The sequence below is a fragment of the Pristis pectinata genome, chromosome 11, assembly GCF_009764475.1.
Source record: "Pristis pectinata isolate sPriPec2 chromosome 11, sPriPec2.1.pri, whole genome shotgun sequence".
In the NCBI taxonomy this organism is placed as follows: Eukaryota; Metazoa; Chordata; class Chondrichthyes; order Rhinopristiformes; family Pristidae; genus Pristis; species Pristis pectinata.
The window spans coordinates 2078772-2096819 of NC_067415.1; the positions used below are offsets into that span (position 1 = coordinate 2078772).

At 50.2% G+C, this 18048-nt stretch overlaps 1 protein-coding gene across 2 annotated transcripts; it reads left to right on the forward strand.

The window, feature by feature from the left end:
* The first annotated feature begins 5901 nt into the window (after nucleotides 1-5901).
* On the forward strand, nucleotides 5902-17240 carry LOC127576022 (interleukin-18 receptor accessory protein-like). 2 transcript variants are annotated; one of them, XM_052026345.1, is made up of 6 exons: nucleotides 5902-5987; nucleotides 10360-10452; nucleotides 12068-12130; nucleotides 13549-13681; nucleotides 15115-15251; nucleotides 16223-17240. In XM_052026345.1, exons 1-6 carry the CDS (start codon nucleotides 5960-5962, stop codon nucleotides 16264-16266), a joined length of 498 nt encoding a protein of 165 aa, XP_051882305.1. In that variant the 5' UTR covers nucleotides 5902-5959; the 3' UTR covers nucleotides 16267-17240. The 2 variants fall into 2 exon arrangements, with proteins under 2 accessions (XP_051882305.1, XP_051882304.1); XM_052026344.1 differs by having other exon boundaries at nucleotides 16220-17239.
* The last annotated feature ends 808 nt before the right edge of the window (nucleotides 17241-18048 follow it).

Here is an 18048-nt window from a genome sequence, read left to right on the forward strand (position 1 = left end):
CAGGATCCATGCCTCCAGGAGCTGCAGCTGCTGCATAGGACCGAGGCCCTGCCATCTTAGAGCCTTTACAGCCGCCATGACAAGGCACTACGCAGTCAGTGATCACAAAACACTGCCGGTGCGATAAACAGCGACACACCCAGCAGGGCGCACCAGTAATTAGTCCCGTAAAGGAGCAGTGCGGAGAAAGGAGAGGTGGGAGTCTTCTCCAGATAAGCAGACAGTCCGTGCGATGAAACATCAGCGCCGTCCCTCCCACAGCGCCCGGAACACAGACTCCCAACACCTGGCAAAACAGAGTCCTTCCCAGAAGAAAACTGCTCCAGCCCACCGCTCCAGATGAAGCCCACACTCCCCCACCGCCCAACATTCTCCACAACTGCACCGTTGGATTTATACAATCACATCTTCAGTTCGAAGGGAGAGCGCACTCAGTACCGCCCGTCCCACGGTGGGACCCTCCCTCAGTACCGCCCGTCCCACGGTGGGACCCTCCCTCAGTACTGCCCCTCCCACAGTGGGACCCTCCCTCAGTACCGCCCGTCCCACGGTGGGACCCTCCCTCAGTACTGCCCCTCCCACAGTGTGACCCTCCCTCAGTACTGACCCCCCCACAGTGTGACCCTCCCTCAGTACCACCCCACCCATAATGTGACCCTCCCTCAGTACCGCCCTACAGTTGACCCTCCCTCTGTACCGACCCCCCCACAGTGTGACCCTCCCTCAGTACTGACCCCCCCACAGTGTGACCCTCCCTCAGTACTGACCCCCCCACAGTGTGACCATCCCTCGGTACCGACCCCCCCACAGTACGTCACTTCCTCTTACTTGAGAAACAGTGAACACTTTTTCTTTGAAAGTTCTGGAATCTGGAACAGTCCGAGCCTCGGGAAACCAGAAATTTATCCGCCGGGGAAGACAGGAAGTTGTCAGCTTTGGACAGGTTAGTGCAACATCTGTCATCGGGAAATGGTTGTGTCCTTTATTCAGGCAGCAGCACGCCAGTTATAACATCTGATGCAAGACATCAGAAACTTCTCCATTTTCTGAAATGGAGGTTGTGTTTGGCAACTTTATCGATCAGTTAAGGATATAATGAACAGGGTAGATAAAGGGGAACCAGGAGATGTATTTTGGTTTCCAGGAGACATTTGATGTGATCTCACATAAAAGTTTACTGCACAGAAGCTCATAGCATCAGACATAATGTTAGTGAGCCAGGAACCTGGAACCCAGCGTCGCACACAGGTAGAGAGGGCAGTGAAGGTGGCAGCTGGCATGCTGGCCTTCATCGGTCAGGATGTACAAGACGTTGGTGAGACCACACCTGGAGAACTGTGTGCAGTTCTGGTCGCCCAGCTGTAGGAAGGATGTGACTAAGCCAGAGAGGGTGCAGGAAAGATTCGTGAGGATGTTACTGGGACTGGAGGGCTGGAGTTATGAGGAGAGACCGGACGGGCCGGGACTGTTCTCCCTGGGGCGAGGGAGGCCGAGGGGTGCCATTATACAGGTATGTAAAGTCATGAGGGGCAAAGATAAAGTGGGTGGTCACAGTGTTTTCCCCAGGGTAGGGGAGTCTAAAACTAGAGGGTGTAGGTTTAAGGTGAGAGGGGAAAGATTTAAAGGGGACCTGAGGGGTAAGTTTTTCACCCAGAGCATGGTGAGTGTGTGGAACGAGCTGCCAGAGGGAGTGGTAGAGGCAGATACAGTTACAATATTTAAAAGATGTTTAGACAGGTCCATGGGTAGGAAAGGTTTAGAGGGATATGGGCCAAATGGGACGAGCTCAGATGGGCATCCTGGTCACCATGGACGAGTTGGGCCGAAGGGCCTGTTTCCGTGCTGTGTAACTCTACAACATGGGTGGGTTTGTGCTGGAATGCTTCCGTGATCCATTTTGTTTTGACACGCTGAAGTATATAAACTAAATTCACAAACTGGAACTCAGCAGGTTCTGTTTCTGACTCTGTTTAAACTCAGCAGTTTGCTGAAAATAAATCACTAAACTTCTGTGTATTATGTAATACAAAGGGAAGTGAAAGGGGTATTAGTAGGCATAACGTCTGGTATCTGGGAAATGTGCCAGAGTCCTGGGGGCTGGGTTATCAGGGTGTCACTGTAAGTGTCCACTACGCTGCACCACCAGGTAGGACATCAAACCTGGAACAGGCCCTTCAGCCCACCGTGTGGAAGGACGGCAGAGTTTGTCCAAGTTTGAGTTTAGTTTATTGTTGGACGCACAAGTCCACGCGTGCACGGGTGCAATGAAAAACTTACTTGCAGCAGCATCACAGGCACAGAGCATCAGATACGCAGCATTCACAAGAAAAACATAAATTAAACACAATTTTTACAAGGAAGAACACAATTAGAACAAATAAAGGTCAAAGGCCATTTTAGTGCAAAACGATGACATTGATGTGTTGATTGTGAGATAGGATGGCCCGGCTGTTTATCATGCAGGAATTGTGTTGATACTGCATTTTTAGATCTTGCTGTAGATGTTCCCTTCTGCATGACTCCCTGAAACAAGGCTGATGGCAGAGTGGGGGACGTGCAGAGTCTTCAGGTAATAGATTAAGAGGCGGACATTGAGGATCATTGTCCACTGTGCCCCATCGATGCCTGGTTCTGAGTCAATCCCATTCACCACTCTTGTGCTCTTGGGTGTGCTGACAGAACTTTGTGTCCACACAGAGAGTCTCTTCTCCCAACACTGTAGGTTATCCATCCTATCGGTTCCCTCACTACCTGCCGCGGACTCGGCCTCCCACTTCCACCCTTCAGGACTTGACCAGTGTGGTTCACAGCGTTCAACAGAGAGCTAGAGAGATGCAAGAGACTACAGACGCTGGAATTTGGAGCAACACACAATCTGCTGGAGGAACTCAGCGGGTCGAGCAGCATCTGTGTGGGGGGGGGGGGGGGGGAGGTGTGGGGAAAGGAATTGTCAATGTTTCGGGTCAGGACCAAAGTTGGAGAGATTTGAGGAGAGCTCAGGGTCTGGACAGCTGAAGGCACTGCTGGCATTGATGGAAACTGGTGACAATTGAGGCCAGAATGAGAGCAAAGAAGATTTACGAGGATGTTGCCAGGACCCGAGGGCCTGAGTTACAGGGAGAGGTTGGGCAGGCTGGGTCTTTATTCCTTGGAGTGTAGGAGACTGAGGGGTGACTTTAGAGAACTATATAAGTCATGAGGGGCATAGACAGGTGAATGCACTCAGTCTTTTTCCCAGGGAATGGGAATCATAAACCAGAGGGCAGAGGTTTAAGGTGAGAGGGGAAAGATTTAAAGGGGACCTGAGGGGCAACTTCTTCACCCAGAGGGTGGTGAGTGTATGGAACGAGCTGCCAGAGGATGTGGGTGAGGCAGGTACATTAACAGCATTTAAAAGGCACTTGGACAAGTCCATGGACAGGAAAGGTTTAGAGGGATAGGGGCCAAATGTGGGCAAATGGGACTATCTTAGTTGGGCATCTTGGTCAGCATGGACCAAGGATGCTGCCTGGATTAGAGAGTATTGAATATGAGGAGAGGCTTAAGGTGCTAGGGCTTTATTCACTGGAAAGGAGGAGGATGAGAGGAGACATGATAGAGGTATATAAAATACTGAGAGGAATAGATAGAGTAGACAGTCAGCGCCTCCTTCCCAGGGCACCAGTGCTCAAGACGAGAGGGCATGGCTTTAAGGTTATGGGTGGGAGGTTCAGGGGAGATGTCAGGGGGAGGTTTTTCACCCAGAGGGTGGTTGGTGCATGGAATGCACTACCTGGGGTGGTGGTGGAGGCAGATACATTGGACAGGTTCAAGAGCTTGTTGGATAGGCACATGGAGGAGTGCGGGATGGGGGGATATGCGGGAGGAAGGGGTTAGGTAGTGTGAGGGTGGTTTGATGGACGGCACAACATGGTGGCCGAAGGGCCTGTTTTGTGCTGTTTGGTTCTATGGTTCTATAGGCTGAAGGGCCTGTTTCTGTGCTGTCTCACTCTGTCTCTAATCTAATTGGAAGGCTGTGGACATTTTGGGGGGGGCTGAAGAGCAGAAGGAGATGACAGAAGTAAGGTGATAGTCATAGACTCATACAGCATGGAAACAGGCCCTTCGGCCCATCGTCTCTGCTGCCCATCAACACCAGTTCACACTATTCCTAGTGAATCCCACTTTGTTATTCCCACATTCCCACCAACTCCCCTCAGATTCTACCCCTCACCAGGGGAGATGTACAGCGGCCACTTAACCCACCAACCCCACACGTCTTTGGGATGTGGGAGGAAACCGGAGCACTCGGGGGAAACCCACACGGTCAGCGGGGGAACATGCAAACTCCACACAGACAGTGCCGGAGATCAAGACTGAACTGTTAACCCTTTGCGCATCTACGTCATCCTGATGTATCGGAGCAGGATTGATGGGGTGCATGTTTTTGACTCAAAGGGTCCCCAACACTCAAGCTTGCTCCCCAACAGCGGTCGTGTAAGGACAGAATAAAATTTTACAGAAGTCATGTTTGATTCTTCCTTGGTATGTGCACGAGTGTGTAAAATGGTGTCAGCTTGTAACGTGGGAGTGTTTTGAGAACATATGGGAGGACTGCTCACAGGGGTGGCACACTAGCGATTGGGGTTCAATTCCGGCTGCTGTCTGTAAGGAGTTTGTACGTTCTCCCCGTGTCTGCGTGGGTTTCCTCCGGGTGCCCCGGTTTCCTCCCACATTCCAAAGACGTCCGGGTCAGTAGGTTAACACGGGTGTAATTGGGCGGCACAGGCTCACTGGGCCGGAAGGGCCTGTTACCATTCTATAGGGGCTTGGATGGGCACATGAATGAGAGGAAAATGGAGGGATATGGAGGGATTAGCTATGTCAGGACAACATTGTGGGCCGAAGGGCCTGTTCTGTGCTGTACTGTCCTATGTTCTAATGTACTGATGCAGAGCCTTGAGAGCCACCAGATACCGATGACAAATGTGTCATCCTGCAAACATGCTGTCTCTGTCTTTCAGACATGCGCCTAGACCGAAGGTCACAAGAGATAAAGGGGTGCAGACTGGTCCCATGACTGAGTGGGAAAATACTGGGGTAGAAATTATGCTGGGTTCTGAAGGGTATAAAAAGGGCAACTTCTTTGTGCAAATGGGAACCTTGCCTTAGGCTGGGTCGGGACTGGTGCTGAGAGAGAGAGAGAGAGAGAGAGAGAGAGAGAGAGAGAGAGAGAGGAGAGAGAGAGAGAGAGAGAGAGAGAGAGAGAGAGAGAGAGAGAGAGAGAGAGGGGGGGCTGTGTGAAAGGTTGTCGGACACCTGAGGGTCCCCCCGGCATTGTATAGATTGGTTCATTGGTTGGTAGATAGGTATTAGTTTGCTTCCTTCTGTATTTTATTTAGTATTCTTCTTTCTTTCTGTATCTTATTCTTTGTATAACTCTAATAGTTTTCTATAACCATTAACATGTGTATAGTAGAGAGACAAAGGACCACAGATGCTGGAATCCAGATGAAAAACACGATGATGCTGGAGGAACTCAGCAGGCCAGGCAGCATCCGTGGAGAAAAGCAGGTGGTCCTGAAGAAGGGTCCTGACCCAAAACATTGACCGCCTGTTTTTCTCTGCGGATGCTGCCCAGCCTGCTGAGTTCCTCCAGCATCTTGTTGCTTTCTCAGCATGAGTACAGTGCCTCCTTTTATTTCCAAATACTTCTTGCTGCTGAATCAGGAAACACGCAAGGAACAAATTTTAAAATATTTTTGTTATGGGTTGCTGGAGCTACGATGAGATGACAGTTGTGACCAAACGGGGAATGTCACTGACATTCACATTGGAGCTACAGGGTAAACAATAAACAGAGGAAATTAGTGATGTCAGTGGTTGTGAAAAAAGGAAGTTGTAACCGTTTAAAAAGCCCAACTCGCATCCTGTGTCAACAGTACAAAGACCCAAATCAAAGATCTGCTGTAATCCACTGATGACCGACATCAGGGATCTTTGGACCGGTGAGAACTCATTTTGGCTTCACTGTTTGAATGAGAAGTAGAATATAAAATGGGTGAATGTTTAAGTTTTATTGACTGGAATCAGCATTGTCCAAAATTATGAAGGATTTTGACAGACATGAGTCTGCACTGGAAGGAGAGGCTCCAGATGGAAGCAGATTAAAGGGGTTGAGAAAGGTTCTGATGTACAGTAGCAGTGTGGTTGAGGCATTGGTCTAGCAAGTAGATACCTCTGCCACTGATCTTAGAAAAGGGAGTTCAAATCCCATTAAGTACACAAGCTTCCTAATGTCGGCAGAGTACTTTCTTGTTGTTAATTTTTTGGGAGCTGGACATTGCTGGCAAGACCAGCATTTACTACCCATCCTTGAAATACCCCTCAAGGAGGTGCGGCTGAGCCGCCTGCTTGACCCGCTGCAGTCCTTCTGGTGAAGGGGCTCCCACGGTGCTGTTGGGGAGGGAGTTCCAGGATTTAGACCCAGTGACGGTGAAGAAATGGCGAGATATTTCCAAGTCGGGACGGTGTGTGACTGGGAGGGGAACCTGCAGGTGGTGGTGTTCCCCTGCACCCACTGCCCTTGTCCTTTGGGTGGGTTTGGGAGGTGGCGTCGGAGTAACTGGTAATCGAATTGTTATTGTCACTTGTGCTGAGATACAGTGAAAATCTTTGTTTGTGTGCCGTCCAGACAGATCATTCCGTACATAAGTACATCGAGATAGTACAAGGGAAAAGCAAGTTAATCTATCTAAATATGTATCTATATCTCTCCATCAATAACAGAATGCAGTATGGTATTACAGTGTAGTATAATGTAGTGCTACAGTATAGTGCAGAGTACCCTGTGGCCGTTCCCCTCAGTAACAGGTGTACCGCTTTGGATACTGTTGGGGGGGCAACGACCTACCAGGGGAAAGCCACAGCGGTCAGGTCGCTGGCACTGAGTCTGGCTTTGTGGCTCAGAAGGGAAGGGGGGAGAAGAGGAGAGCGGTTGTGATAGGGGACCCTATAGTTAGGGGAGCAGACAGGAGATTCTGTGGGCATGAAAGAGACTCCCGGATAGTACGTTGCCTCCCAGGTGCCAGGGTCTGGGATGTCTTGGATTGGGTCCACAGCATTCTAGAGGGGGAGGAGAACAGCCAGAAGTCGTGGTACACATTGGTACCAATGACGTCAGTAGGAAAAGAGATGAGGTCCTGAAGAGGGAATATAGGGAGCTCGGTAGGAAGCTGAAAAGCAGGACCTCAAGGGCAGTAATCTCTGGATTGCTGCCTGTGCCACGTGCCAGTGAGGGTAAGAATAGGTTGATTTGGCAGATGAATGTGTGGCTGAGAAATTGGTGCAGGGGGCAGGTTTTCAGATTTCTGGATCATTGGGATCTCTTCTGGGGAATGTACGACCTGTACAAAAGGGACTGGTTACACCTGAACTGGAGGGGGACCAATATCCTTGCGAGCAGGTTTGCTAGAACTGTTGGGGAGGGTTTGAACTAGTTTGGCAGGGGGATGGGGACCTGAGTGATAGGTCAGAGGATGGGGCAGTTGGTGTACAGGGTGATAAGATTTCATTACTAGTCACATGTACCTCAAAACACACAGTGAAATGCATCTTTTGCGTAGAGCGTTCTGGGGGCAGACCGCAAGTGTCGCCACGTTTCCGGTGCCAACACAGCATGCCCACAACTTCCTAACCCGTACGTCTTTGGAATGTGGGAGGAAACCGGAGCACCCGGAGGAAACCCACACAGACACGGGGAGAATGTACAAACTCCTTACAGACAGCAGCCAGAATTGCAAAAAGATCCAAAATGATGATGGGCAGGAACTGCCATTCTGATACAGACAGGAGGTTAGGTTACCTGAAGCTGGAGATCTCCACGTTGAAACCAGAAAGCTGTAACGTGTCCAGATGGAAGACGAGATGTTGTTCCTCAAGCTTGGAGAGTAGAGATGTGGGGAACAGATGAGATGCAGTTAAGGGCTCTGTCCACTGAGGTGGAGGAGAATGTGTACGGTGTACTTCCCTTCATCAATCAGGGTACTGAGTATCGAAGTCGCAAAGTCACATTGCAGCTTTGGTCAGGCCACATTTGGAGTATTGTGTGCAGTTCTGGTCTCCACAAGAAGGATGTAGAGGTTTTGAAGAGGGTTCAGAAGAGGTTCACCAGGATGTTGCCTGGATTGGAGAGTATTAGCTGTAATAAGAAGTTGGACAAACTTGGGTTGTTTCCTCTGGAGTGGCGGAGGCTGAGGGGAGACCTGATAGAGGTTTATAAATTTATGAGAGGTGCAGATAGGGTAGACCATCAGAGTCCTTTTTCAGGGTGGAAATGTCAAATACTAAAGGTGAGGGGGGAAAGTTTAAAGGAGATTTACGAGGCAAGTTTTTTTTTACACAGAGAGAGAGGTGTGTGGCTGGAACGAGCTGCCAGGGGAGGAGGTGGAAGCAGATACAACAGCAACATCTAAGAGGCATTTAGACAGACCCACGAACAGGCAGGGAATGGAGGGAGGGAGCCCATGTGCAGGCAGAAGGGATTAGTTAGACTGGCATCATGGTTGGCACAGACATGGTGGGCCGAAGGGCCTGTTCCTGTGCTGTACTGAGCTGTGGGCGTCCGTGGGTTTGTGCCGGATGTTGGAGGTCAGCCTGTCTCCTGAGGTGGTGATTGAGGTCCAGAAAGAAGGTTCAGAGACAGGCCAGGTGAAGGTGGGAATTGGCACCAAGGTGGTGAATTATCGAGTGCAGGAAGCAGCACTGATCAGTTGTCCAGGTACTGGAGGGAAAGCTGAGGAACTGAGCCTCAGTCAGACTGAAACAACAACAATTCGAGGTATCCCATAAAAGGACCGCGTTAACTGGGTCCGTGCCAGTGCTCATGGCCACCTTGATCTGGAGAATGTGGGTGGAACTGAAGACATTTTTCAATGTGAAACAAGTTCAGCCTTGGTGGAGGGCAGCTGGTTGGGCCTCTGTTGAAGGAAGAAGCCCTCAGACCCTCCTGCTGTGGGGCAGAGGTGTGGAGGGATTGTACACCCCTGGTGACGATGAATCAGTTGGACATTGGAAAGTGTCACGGTTGTAAGTGGGAAGAGAGGGACTGGTCAGGGAGAAACGAGGGAGTCAAGGTGGGAAGAAATAAGTTCAGTGAGGCAACAATCGGTGTGAAACGATGCATTTGCCCTGACAGCCTGACTTGTGGCTCTTGTTCAGGAGGTAGGAGTGAGCAGTGTGGGACTGGGGAGGGAAGGTGTCCTGTGGAAAAGAGCTCCTTGACTGTGTGGGAGACAATTGTTCGATGGTGGGGTCATGGTCCAGAGGGCGGCTTGAAGAGGCGTCTGAGAGCTGATGTTTGAGACAATTCACCAGCCCACAACAGCACCACCCTTGTCAGCAGGTTTCATGACAATGTCAGGGTAGATTTTTAGTGTCACACAGCACAGAAACAGCCCTTCGGCCCAACTCATCCATGCTGACCAAGTTGTCCACCTGAGCTAGTTCCATTTGCCTGTGTTTGGCCCTTATCCCTCTAAACCTTTCCTATCCATCTACCTGTAAGAATGTCTTATAAGTGTTGTAACTGTCCCCACCTCTACCACTTCCTCTGGCAGCTTGTTCCACACACCCACCACCCTCTGTTTGAAAAAACTTGCCCCTCACATCCCCTTTAAATCTTTCCCCTCTCACCTTAAACCTGTGCCCTCGAGTTTTAGACTCCCCTACCCTGGGGAAAAGACCGTGACCATCCACCTTTTCGATGCCCCTCATGATTTCATAAACCTCCATAAGGTCACCCCTCAGCCTCAGGGAAAACAGTCCCAGCCCATTCAGCCTCTCCCAATAATTCAAGCCCTCCAGTCCTGGCAACATCCTTGTGAAATCTTTTCTGCATGTTTTCCAGTTTAATGACATCCTTCCTACAGCTGGGCGAGCAGACCTGCACACGGTGCAACAAGTGTGGTCTCACCAACAACTTGCCATGTCCTACCTCCTGTGGTCAAGTTGAGTTTATTGTCACGTACACAAGCGCGGTGAGGTACAGGTACAATGAGAAACTTGCGGCAGCTTCACAGGCACGTGGATCCAAGGATAGCAATACAAAATGCTGCAAGTTCGGAGTGCGGTAGGTTAGAGCAGGTGGAGCTGAGACCAAGATCTGATCAGCCAGGATCTTATTGAATGGCAGAACAGGCTGGGGAGGGGGGACAAATGGACACTCCCAATCTCACATTTGACTCTTCTTACATTACAGTTATGTGGCTTCATTATTTGTAAAAGTGCTTTTAATCAAGTGGAATGTTTAACTGTTAGAGTTATCAGGTTCTTCTGCCTGTCAGTGACGTTACACTGAGGATATTGTGTTCTTGCCGTCAGGATTCAACATGCATTTCTGCATCAACCTGGTGCTGTTAATCCTGCTGCACGGCCTCACTCCAGTACTGACCAAGACCAGAAATAAAAAGCAAGGTAGGTGTGGAATGAGGGAACCTTCGTAAAAGCAAAACAGAGTGCTGGAAACACTCAGCAGGTCAGGCAGCATCTGTGGAGAGAGAAACGGGGCTAACGTTAGAAGTCAATGACCCTCGGACAGAAACCGTCCACTAAGAAGCCATTTGGTCCCTCGTCCGTCCTATCCCTTCATGAGCTCACGGCTAATCCCGTGCATCATTTTCCCAATTATTAGCTGCGGCACAGTGACACAGCGGGTAGAGCCGCTGCCTCACAGCACCGGGGACCTGGGTTCGATCCCGACCTCCGGCGCTGCCTGTGTGGAGTTTGCACGTTCTCCCTGTGACTGTGTGGGTTTCCCCCGGTTGCTCCGGTTCTCTCCCACATCCTGAGGACATGCGGGTTGGTGGGTTAATTGGCTGCTGTAAATTGCCCCCAGTGTGTGGGTGAGGGGTAGAATCTGGTGGGAGTTGGTGGGAATGTGGGGAGAGTAAAATAAATGGAGGATTGATGTAAATGGGTAGTTAATGGTTGGCATAGACTCGGTGGGCCGAAGGGCCTGTTTCCCTGTTGATCCAATGACAAACTCATCAGATCCCCAAATCCCTCGGTTCCTCCAATCCAAACTTCAGGCTTCATTTGGAACATCCTCAACAGCCGAGCACCACAGCCTTGGACTGAGAGAATTGCAGACCCCAAACAGCCCAAACTCAGCCTAGGACCCCCCACCACCCCCCCGGGGCCAGAGCTGTCAGAAGGAGAGCACAGCCCCTGGGCATCTCCCGTCACCCTGCTGGGACCCCTGCGCCAAGGTCGATGGGATCGCACACACTGGACACTGCTCCAAGAACTTCACAATGCCAAGGTCGGCGTGTCTAACAGCTGGTGTGCAATGATCCATGGATATTACATCACAGCAAGAGGCCATTCGGCCCCATCTGTTTGTCCTGGTCCACCCAAACGAACTCCAGCTTCCCGCACCAGGTGCTTGTGCGGTGGAACGGAGTGCCTGTTGGGAGTGACCTGGGTTGGTTCCATGCCCCCTCCCTGGTTTATTCACCAGGTGACCGGGGTCACAATTGGCCTGGGGTTCCCTGAGGGGAGTAGCCAACTGTAAATGGGTCCAACAGCCTTGGACCTGCTCGGCTTGGTCTCCTCTGTGACCGCAAGCGTTGGCCAGATTTCAGTCGGAGCACAGAGTGCAATTCTGGTCACCACACTGGAGGAAGGTGTGATGGTGCTGGGGAGGGTGCGGAGGGGATTCACCGGGATGGAGTGCTTCAGTTATGAGGAGAGACTGGGGTTGTACTTGGTGCAGAGGAGGCTGAGGGAGGACCTGATGGAGGTGTACAAGATCATGAGGGGTATGGAGAGGGGAGATTATAAAAATGTTTTTCCCATGGTGGGGGTCACAGACTCATACACCACAGAAACAGGCCCTTCGGCCCAACTTGTCCATGCTGGTAAAAGGAATCCACCTGAGCTAGTCCCATTTACCTGCATTTGGCCCATAGACCCCTAAAGTCCGACCCATGTACTTATCCAAGTGTCTAAGACCTGAGGGAAGAGGTTGAGTGATCAGCCCCACGTTCTCCCTCAGGCACCTCTAACCCAGCTGCTTCTGCTCTTGCAGGGTTGACAAAGAGCATTCCGAGAATTATCGAACCATCGGGAGAAACGGTCGCCGCCGAGCTCGGTAAGTACACCGGTCTCCGGTCTATGAATCCTCGGCACCACCGGGCAAACTGACAGCACCGTGTGTCCTGTCACCTTTCGGGACAGAGCTCCCGGGCTCTGCTGCCCTCCGGGGCAGTGCTGGTGGGACACCAGAACTGCCCTCGGTGCCTGCAGCCTGGGTCGGGGAGTGCACCACGTGGGAGAAGTGACTGGGGGGACAACAACACGAAAAATAGCGACCAAATTAGCAGAGGAAACTGGTCAAAGGAACAAGGTCAGAAAGTACAAGGAATCTCGGCTGATCATTGTAAAAGTGTGGGAGGGGCGGTACTGAGGGAGGGTCACACTGAGGGAGGGGCGGTGCTGAGGGAGGGTCACACTGAGGGAGGGGCAGTACTGAGGGAGGGTCACACTGTGGGGGGGCAGTACTGATGCCCCCCCACCCCATCAGTAAACACTGATGCCAATGTTTACTGGCATTGATCATTCTAACAATTATGACGTTGCTGTTTGTGGGAGCTTGCTGTGCACAAATAGACTGCTGTGCTTCCTACAACAGTGGCCACAGTCCAATCAGCTGCAAAGAACTTTGGGATGTTCTGAAGGGGATGTGAATGGTGCCATAGGAATGCAAGTCTTTATAAAAAACATTCCCTCAGGGTTAATATATTCAGAACAGCAAAATGCATTGATTTGATGCAGAGGTTGTGTTAATCACAACTCAATGTACTTGCACCGTGGGGCTGTTCTGCTCTGTCAGAGGCAGCTTTGCATTTCCAGAACATCTTTTCAACTCCCCAACACTCCAGAGTGCCACAGAGCCAATTAATGCCTCACTGCAGCGTAACTGCTCCACTGCAGGCCCAATCTGTGCACATCAGAATCTCAGAACAATGGCTCAGTGGCACAGCAGGTAGAACTGCTGCCTCAGAGTGCCAGAGAGCCCAGTTCGATCCCGACCACCAGCGCTGTCTGTATGGAGTTTGCTCATTCTCCCTGTGACCCCGTGGGTTCCCCCCAGTTTACTCCACACATCCCAACAATGTGCAGGTTGGTAGGTTAATTGGCCACTTTAAATTGCCCCCCCCCCCAGTGTGTGGGAGCTCGTGGGAATGTGGGGAGAATAGGATTGGTGTAAATGGGTGTTTAATGCACCTCTGTACAAGTGACGATAATAAACCAATTCTAGTATGGATGAATAGGGCTGAAGGGCCTGTTCCCAAGCTGTCTGACTGTATGACGATGAGTCAATATGATAATTAGTTGACCCTTTTTTATCTGTTCCCTTGTACAAAGGAGAAACAGTGGCCACTAGTTTGTGTGTCGCTGTGCTTTTATCATTTGTAGCAAAGGATTGCGCAGACAGTGTGGCACTCCCTCTGTACCGACACCGGGATTGAGAAGCTGGTTCAAGTAACAACTATTATCTCTTTGTAGGGGAACATTTGGAGCTAACCTGCAAGGCCAACAGTGGTAGCCACAGATTCCCCACCATCATTTACTGGTTGGCAGACAACCAGTTCATCGAGGAAAGCTACAAGGATCACAGAGTCACAGAAGGAGAGGAAAAGTAAGTCAGGACAGCAAGGCAACCAGGAGATGAGCTGCTTGTGACGGAACTCCTCCTCCCATTCCCCCATCCCTGGCGTTCCCTGGTTAGAACAGACTGGGAAGATCAGCCTTGTGGAATAGGGTCCAAGCAAGACTGGAACCATAACTCACAATCCTGTCTTCGGGAGAGGATGGAGAAAGGTAGAGGTGAAACTTGTTCCAGGTGGTGGAAGTTGGACAAGGGGGTGTGGGCAGGAAGCAAAGGATCATGGACAGGAGGCATTCACTCCCTCAGGGCTGTCAGCAGTGCTGTTCAATTATATCTGGCAGATTTGTAGTTGGACTTCATCCTCCCAGCACAGCTCCATGTTTAGTTTAATTCAGCATCGTGTTTGGCGTGGTGGGCCGAAGGGCCTGTTCCTGTGCTGCACTATTCTGTGTCTCTCAACATCCTACAAAGTTCATTGACTTTGGGTTTGAAGGCTTCACTACTCCCAGGATTGAAGACAAGAGATTCTGCAGATGCTGGAATCTGGAGCAACACACCAAGTGCTGGAGGAACTCAGCAGGTCAGGCAGCATCTACGGAGGGAAATAAACAGTTGACGTTTCAGGTCGAGACTCTTCGTCAGGACTGGAAAGGAAGTCCTGATGAAGGGAAGTCTCTTCCTTTCATGAAGGGTCTCGGCCCGAAACATCGACTGTTTATTTCCCTCCATGGATGCTGCCTGACCTGCTGAGTTGCTCCAGTAGTGTGTGTGTGTTACCACTCCCAGGATCCACAGCTTATTGCTGGCGAGAGCTCCCCTCTGTATGAACACAGAAACAGCCCCTTTGCTCCACAATGTTGTGCCGGACAAATTAAGCTAATGAAACCTAATTAAACTAATCCCTTCTACTGCACATGGTCCACGTCCCTCCATATTCTATCTAAGAGCCTCTCAAACCCCACTATCGTATCTGCCTCCACCACCACCCCTAGCAGCACATTCCAGGCACCCACCACTCTCTGTAAAAACATTTGCCCTGCACATCTCCTTTGAAGTCTCCCCAGTCAATGTACACCCTCTAGTATGTTGCATTACTAAAGCAACTTTAATGCAGTTAGATGGCCAAAGGAGGGATCACCAAACAAATGTTGTCACCACCACTTATGGAGATATGACAAGTGATCACAAATTCAGAAGAATCACCAAAACAGCACAGGAGAACACTCAGGCCATCGTGGACCTGCAGTGGAAGAGGTCATGGGATGGAGGTTGAGGATGACTGAGGGCTGGAGGGTACAAGAAAGGGAGGAGACAGCAGTCAGGGTTGGAGTCGATGACAAGGAAGGGAAGGCGAGAATCTCACACTCCTCGCCCAGTAACATTCACTCTGCTTCCAGCCCATGTTGAAATGTTGCACCCACACGGTTGTCCGACATTCACGACTCCTGTTCCCTTTTCAACAGAATTGGGCTCGAAGACGGAAGGACAATCATTCAGAAGAGTTTGAAGTTCACAAAGACAACACAGGAAGATTTCAGGGTCAAGTTCACCTGTGTGGTGATGAATCCCACCGGAAGCTCAGTGAAAAACATCACCTTAGGCAAGTCGGCAGATGGGGTGATTTTTTTTTTGTATAATATAAACCAGAATGGGTAGAAGCCTGGATTCTCTCTCTGTGAGCACAAGAACCAAAACCCTGCAGATGCTGGAAGTCTGAAATAAAAATAAAACGGAAGATGCTGGAAACACTCAGCAGGTCAGGCAGCGTCCGTGGAGAGAGAAACAGTGAATGTTTCAGGGAGCAGACCCTTTGTGTACCGTTCTGGTTGTCACACTACAGGAAGGATGTTACAGGCTGGGGACAAGGGTGAACGATAGAGGAAAGGTGAACGATTAACATCCAGTAAATTTGAAGCAGCGTTTAAGTGATTAACTGTAGCTGGCATGCACTTCGCACACACGTGTACCATCTTCCCTTCCTGTGTGTGCGGCAGCACCCTGATTAATGAGTAGCCCCAACGAAAGCATTGGCCATCAGCGCTGTGTACAATTCGTGGCGAGGAATGATAGAACTAATCTTCTTGCATTTTCATTGAAGTGAGGGAAATCACACAAAGCAGGAACAGGCGAGACTTTGTACCTTCAGTTTATTAATCGACAGCCCTGATGGACAGGACTGAGGGGATAATTATTTTTTATATAAAAAGAGCAGAGACGAGGACAGGAGAAACTATCGTGAAGGCTACAGAACTGGCAGAGGCAATGAACCATCCTCTGCGTCCTCAGTTATTTGCAATTTGTACCACTGACTGGGATGAAGAGAGCGAGAAACACATCCAAGTTTGGGGATGATACAGAGTTGGGTGGGAAAGTGAGCGGTGAAGGAGGATTCGAGGACAGTGCAAGGGGGGGGATTGATGGATGAAACCAGAGGGCAGGGTAGAAGATGGAGTGTAACAGCCCTGCCAAAAGGGAAGTCAGATAATGGGAAGGAGCAGGGAGAATAGAATTAACCAGAAGTACCCAAACAGACACACAGCTGATTCCAAGTTTTGTTTTCAAATTTAGCAGACACAACAGAAGCAGAAGTTGGCAGCTCATCCACAAGAAACTAAATGAGTGAAACTCGTGCATGATGCAACGATGCTGGTGTTGCTCTCAAGGCTACGCTAACCTCAGGAAGGCTGGACTCTGCAATGTTGTGACCAAATGCACAAAAAGCAATAGGGGAAGCTTTGTGAACTAGTAACTCAGGACATCTGCCAACATTCTCTTCCTCATTGCCTACCCCCCTCCCCCACCCCCAAACACACACACACACATACTGAACAGTCCTTAGAATTTGAACCTAGAGAACAAAGTTGCTGCCGACTTAATGCAGGACATCTAAAACTGTTGGGCTTCCTTGTCCTCAGAAGTTGCAGGTGCCTGGAACCAGAGCTCTGGTTTAAGTCCCACTTCCAGGATGACCAAATGCACAAAAAGCAATAAAAGAAGCTTCAGGAACTAGTAACTCAGGGCCAAGGTGCCCAGCTAAGCTAGTCCCACGTCCCCCTAGACTTTTCTTGTTTTCATTTGGTGGCACGGTGTCAAAGCCCCATTCGCTCTCAGATGAAAGAAGGCAGTACTTTGTAGGGCTAACTCCTGGTGTCTTGGTCAATATTTATCCCTCTGCTAACACATCAGCTGGTTTTTAATGGCACTGCTTTGTGGACCTTGCTCTGCGAGAATTGCCCGTTGTTTCCCACATTACAATAGTGTCCACATTTGCTTCATTGGTCGAAATGTATTTTGGGACAGAAGTCATTATAGAAATTAAGTGTTTTGTGTAAACAGGCACAGATTATGTGCGCAAGATATGCACAGCACTGCATGCACCATGTTTAGAAGCCATAAATCTGTTGACCATGTTGTAATTTGGAGCAAAGCATTCACATCCAGGTTAAAATATTACGTGCTTTCTCTGTAATATTTTAAAGAACCACCAACACGAGCTCAGGATCATTTGTGCCATAATTCTGAGTTGTCGATGTACGCTTACAGTTGATAATAAATTCAGCTGCTTTGCTGGGACTAGAGGCTCCTTCAGTGTTGTTTCATTCCACAAGCCCACTGATGGGGAGGGAGCAGCGAAATACATTTGGAAAAGGAAACTTTCAACGAGAGCTAGATGCAGATGAGAGGAGCAGCACCTCATCTTCCAGCTTGGTGGTCTCCAACTCAACGGCATGAACATCGATTTCTTTAACTTCCGGTAACCATTCCCCTGTTCCTTTCCTGATCCATCAGCCCCATCACCCACACGGTCCTCCCTCCGGTTCCTCTCCCATCTTCTTCAGCCCTTTGTCACCTCCACCCGTCACCTCCCAGCTTCTGACATCATCCCCACTCTCCCCCCTCCCTCACCTGCCTATCACCCCCCCCCACCTGGATCCACCTATCACCTGCCAGCTCTTCCCCTTCCCCCCACCCTTTATACCGGCTGTCTGCCTTTTTTCCAGTCCAGATGAAGGGTCTCGACCTGAAATGCTGTCCATTCCCCTCCACGGATGCTGCCTGACCCGCCGAGTTCCTCCAGCTCCCGTGTGTGTTGCTCCTGATCTCCAGCATCTGCAGGCCCCTGCGGCTGTTTTTCTGCTCTGTGCACCCCGCCACGTGGAACTCGGAGCCTGCACAGAGTGCTGTGTTGTGACAGGTGCCAGCTTTTGGATGAAAAGTTAAATCTCCAGTTCATGGCCAAGAGCTCAGAGGCAGTGCTCCACTGGTTCCACAGGGAGTTTGCCCCGACGCTCGAGGATATTTATCCCCCAACTAAAACAGGTCATCTGATCATCATCACATTACAGCTGCATGTGAACTGGGTGCTGGTTTCCTACAACAGAGCACTGACTCGCTGG

Excerpts from the sequence above, each read along its gene's own strand:
- LOC127576022 (XM_052026344.1), top strand. The coding sequence starts at position 5,960 with ATGACCGACATCAGGGATCTTTGGACCG. Across the intron at positions 12,131-13,548 it reads AACGGTCGCCGCCGAGCTCG|GGGAACATTTGGAGCTAACC; the intron begins GTAAGTACACCG and ends ATCTCTTTGTAG. Across the intron at positions 13,682-15,114 it reads GTCACAGAAGGAGAGGAAAA|AATTGGGCTCGAAGACGGAA; the intron begins GTAAGTCAGGAC and ends CCTTTTCAACAG.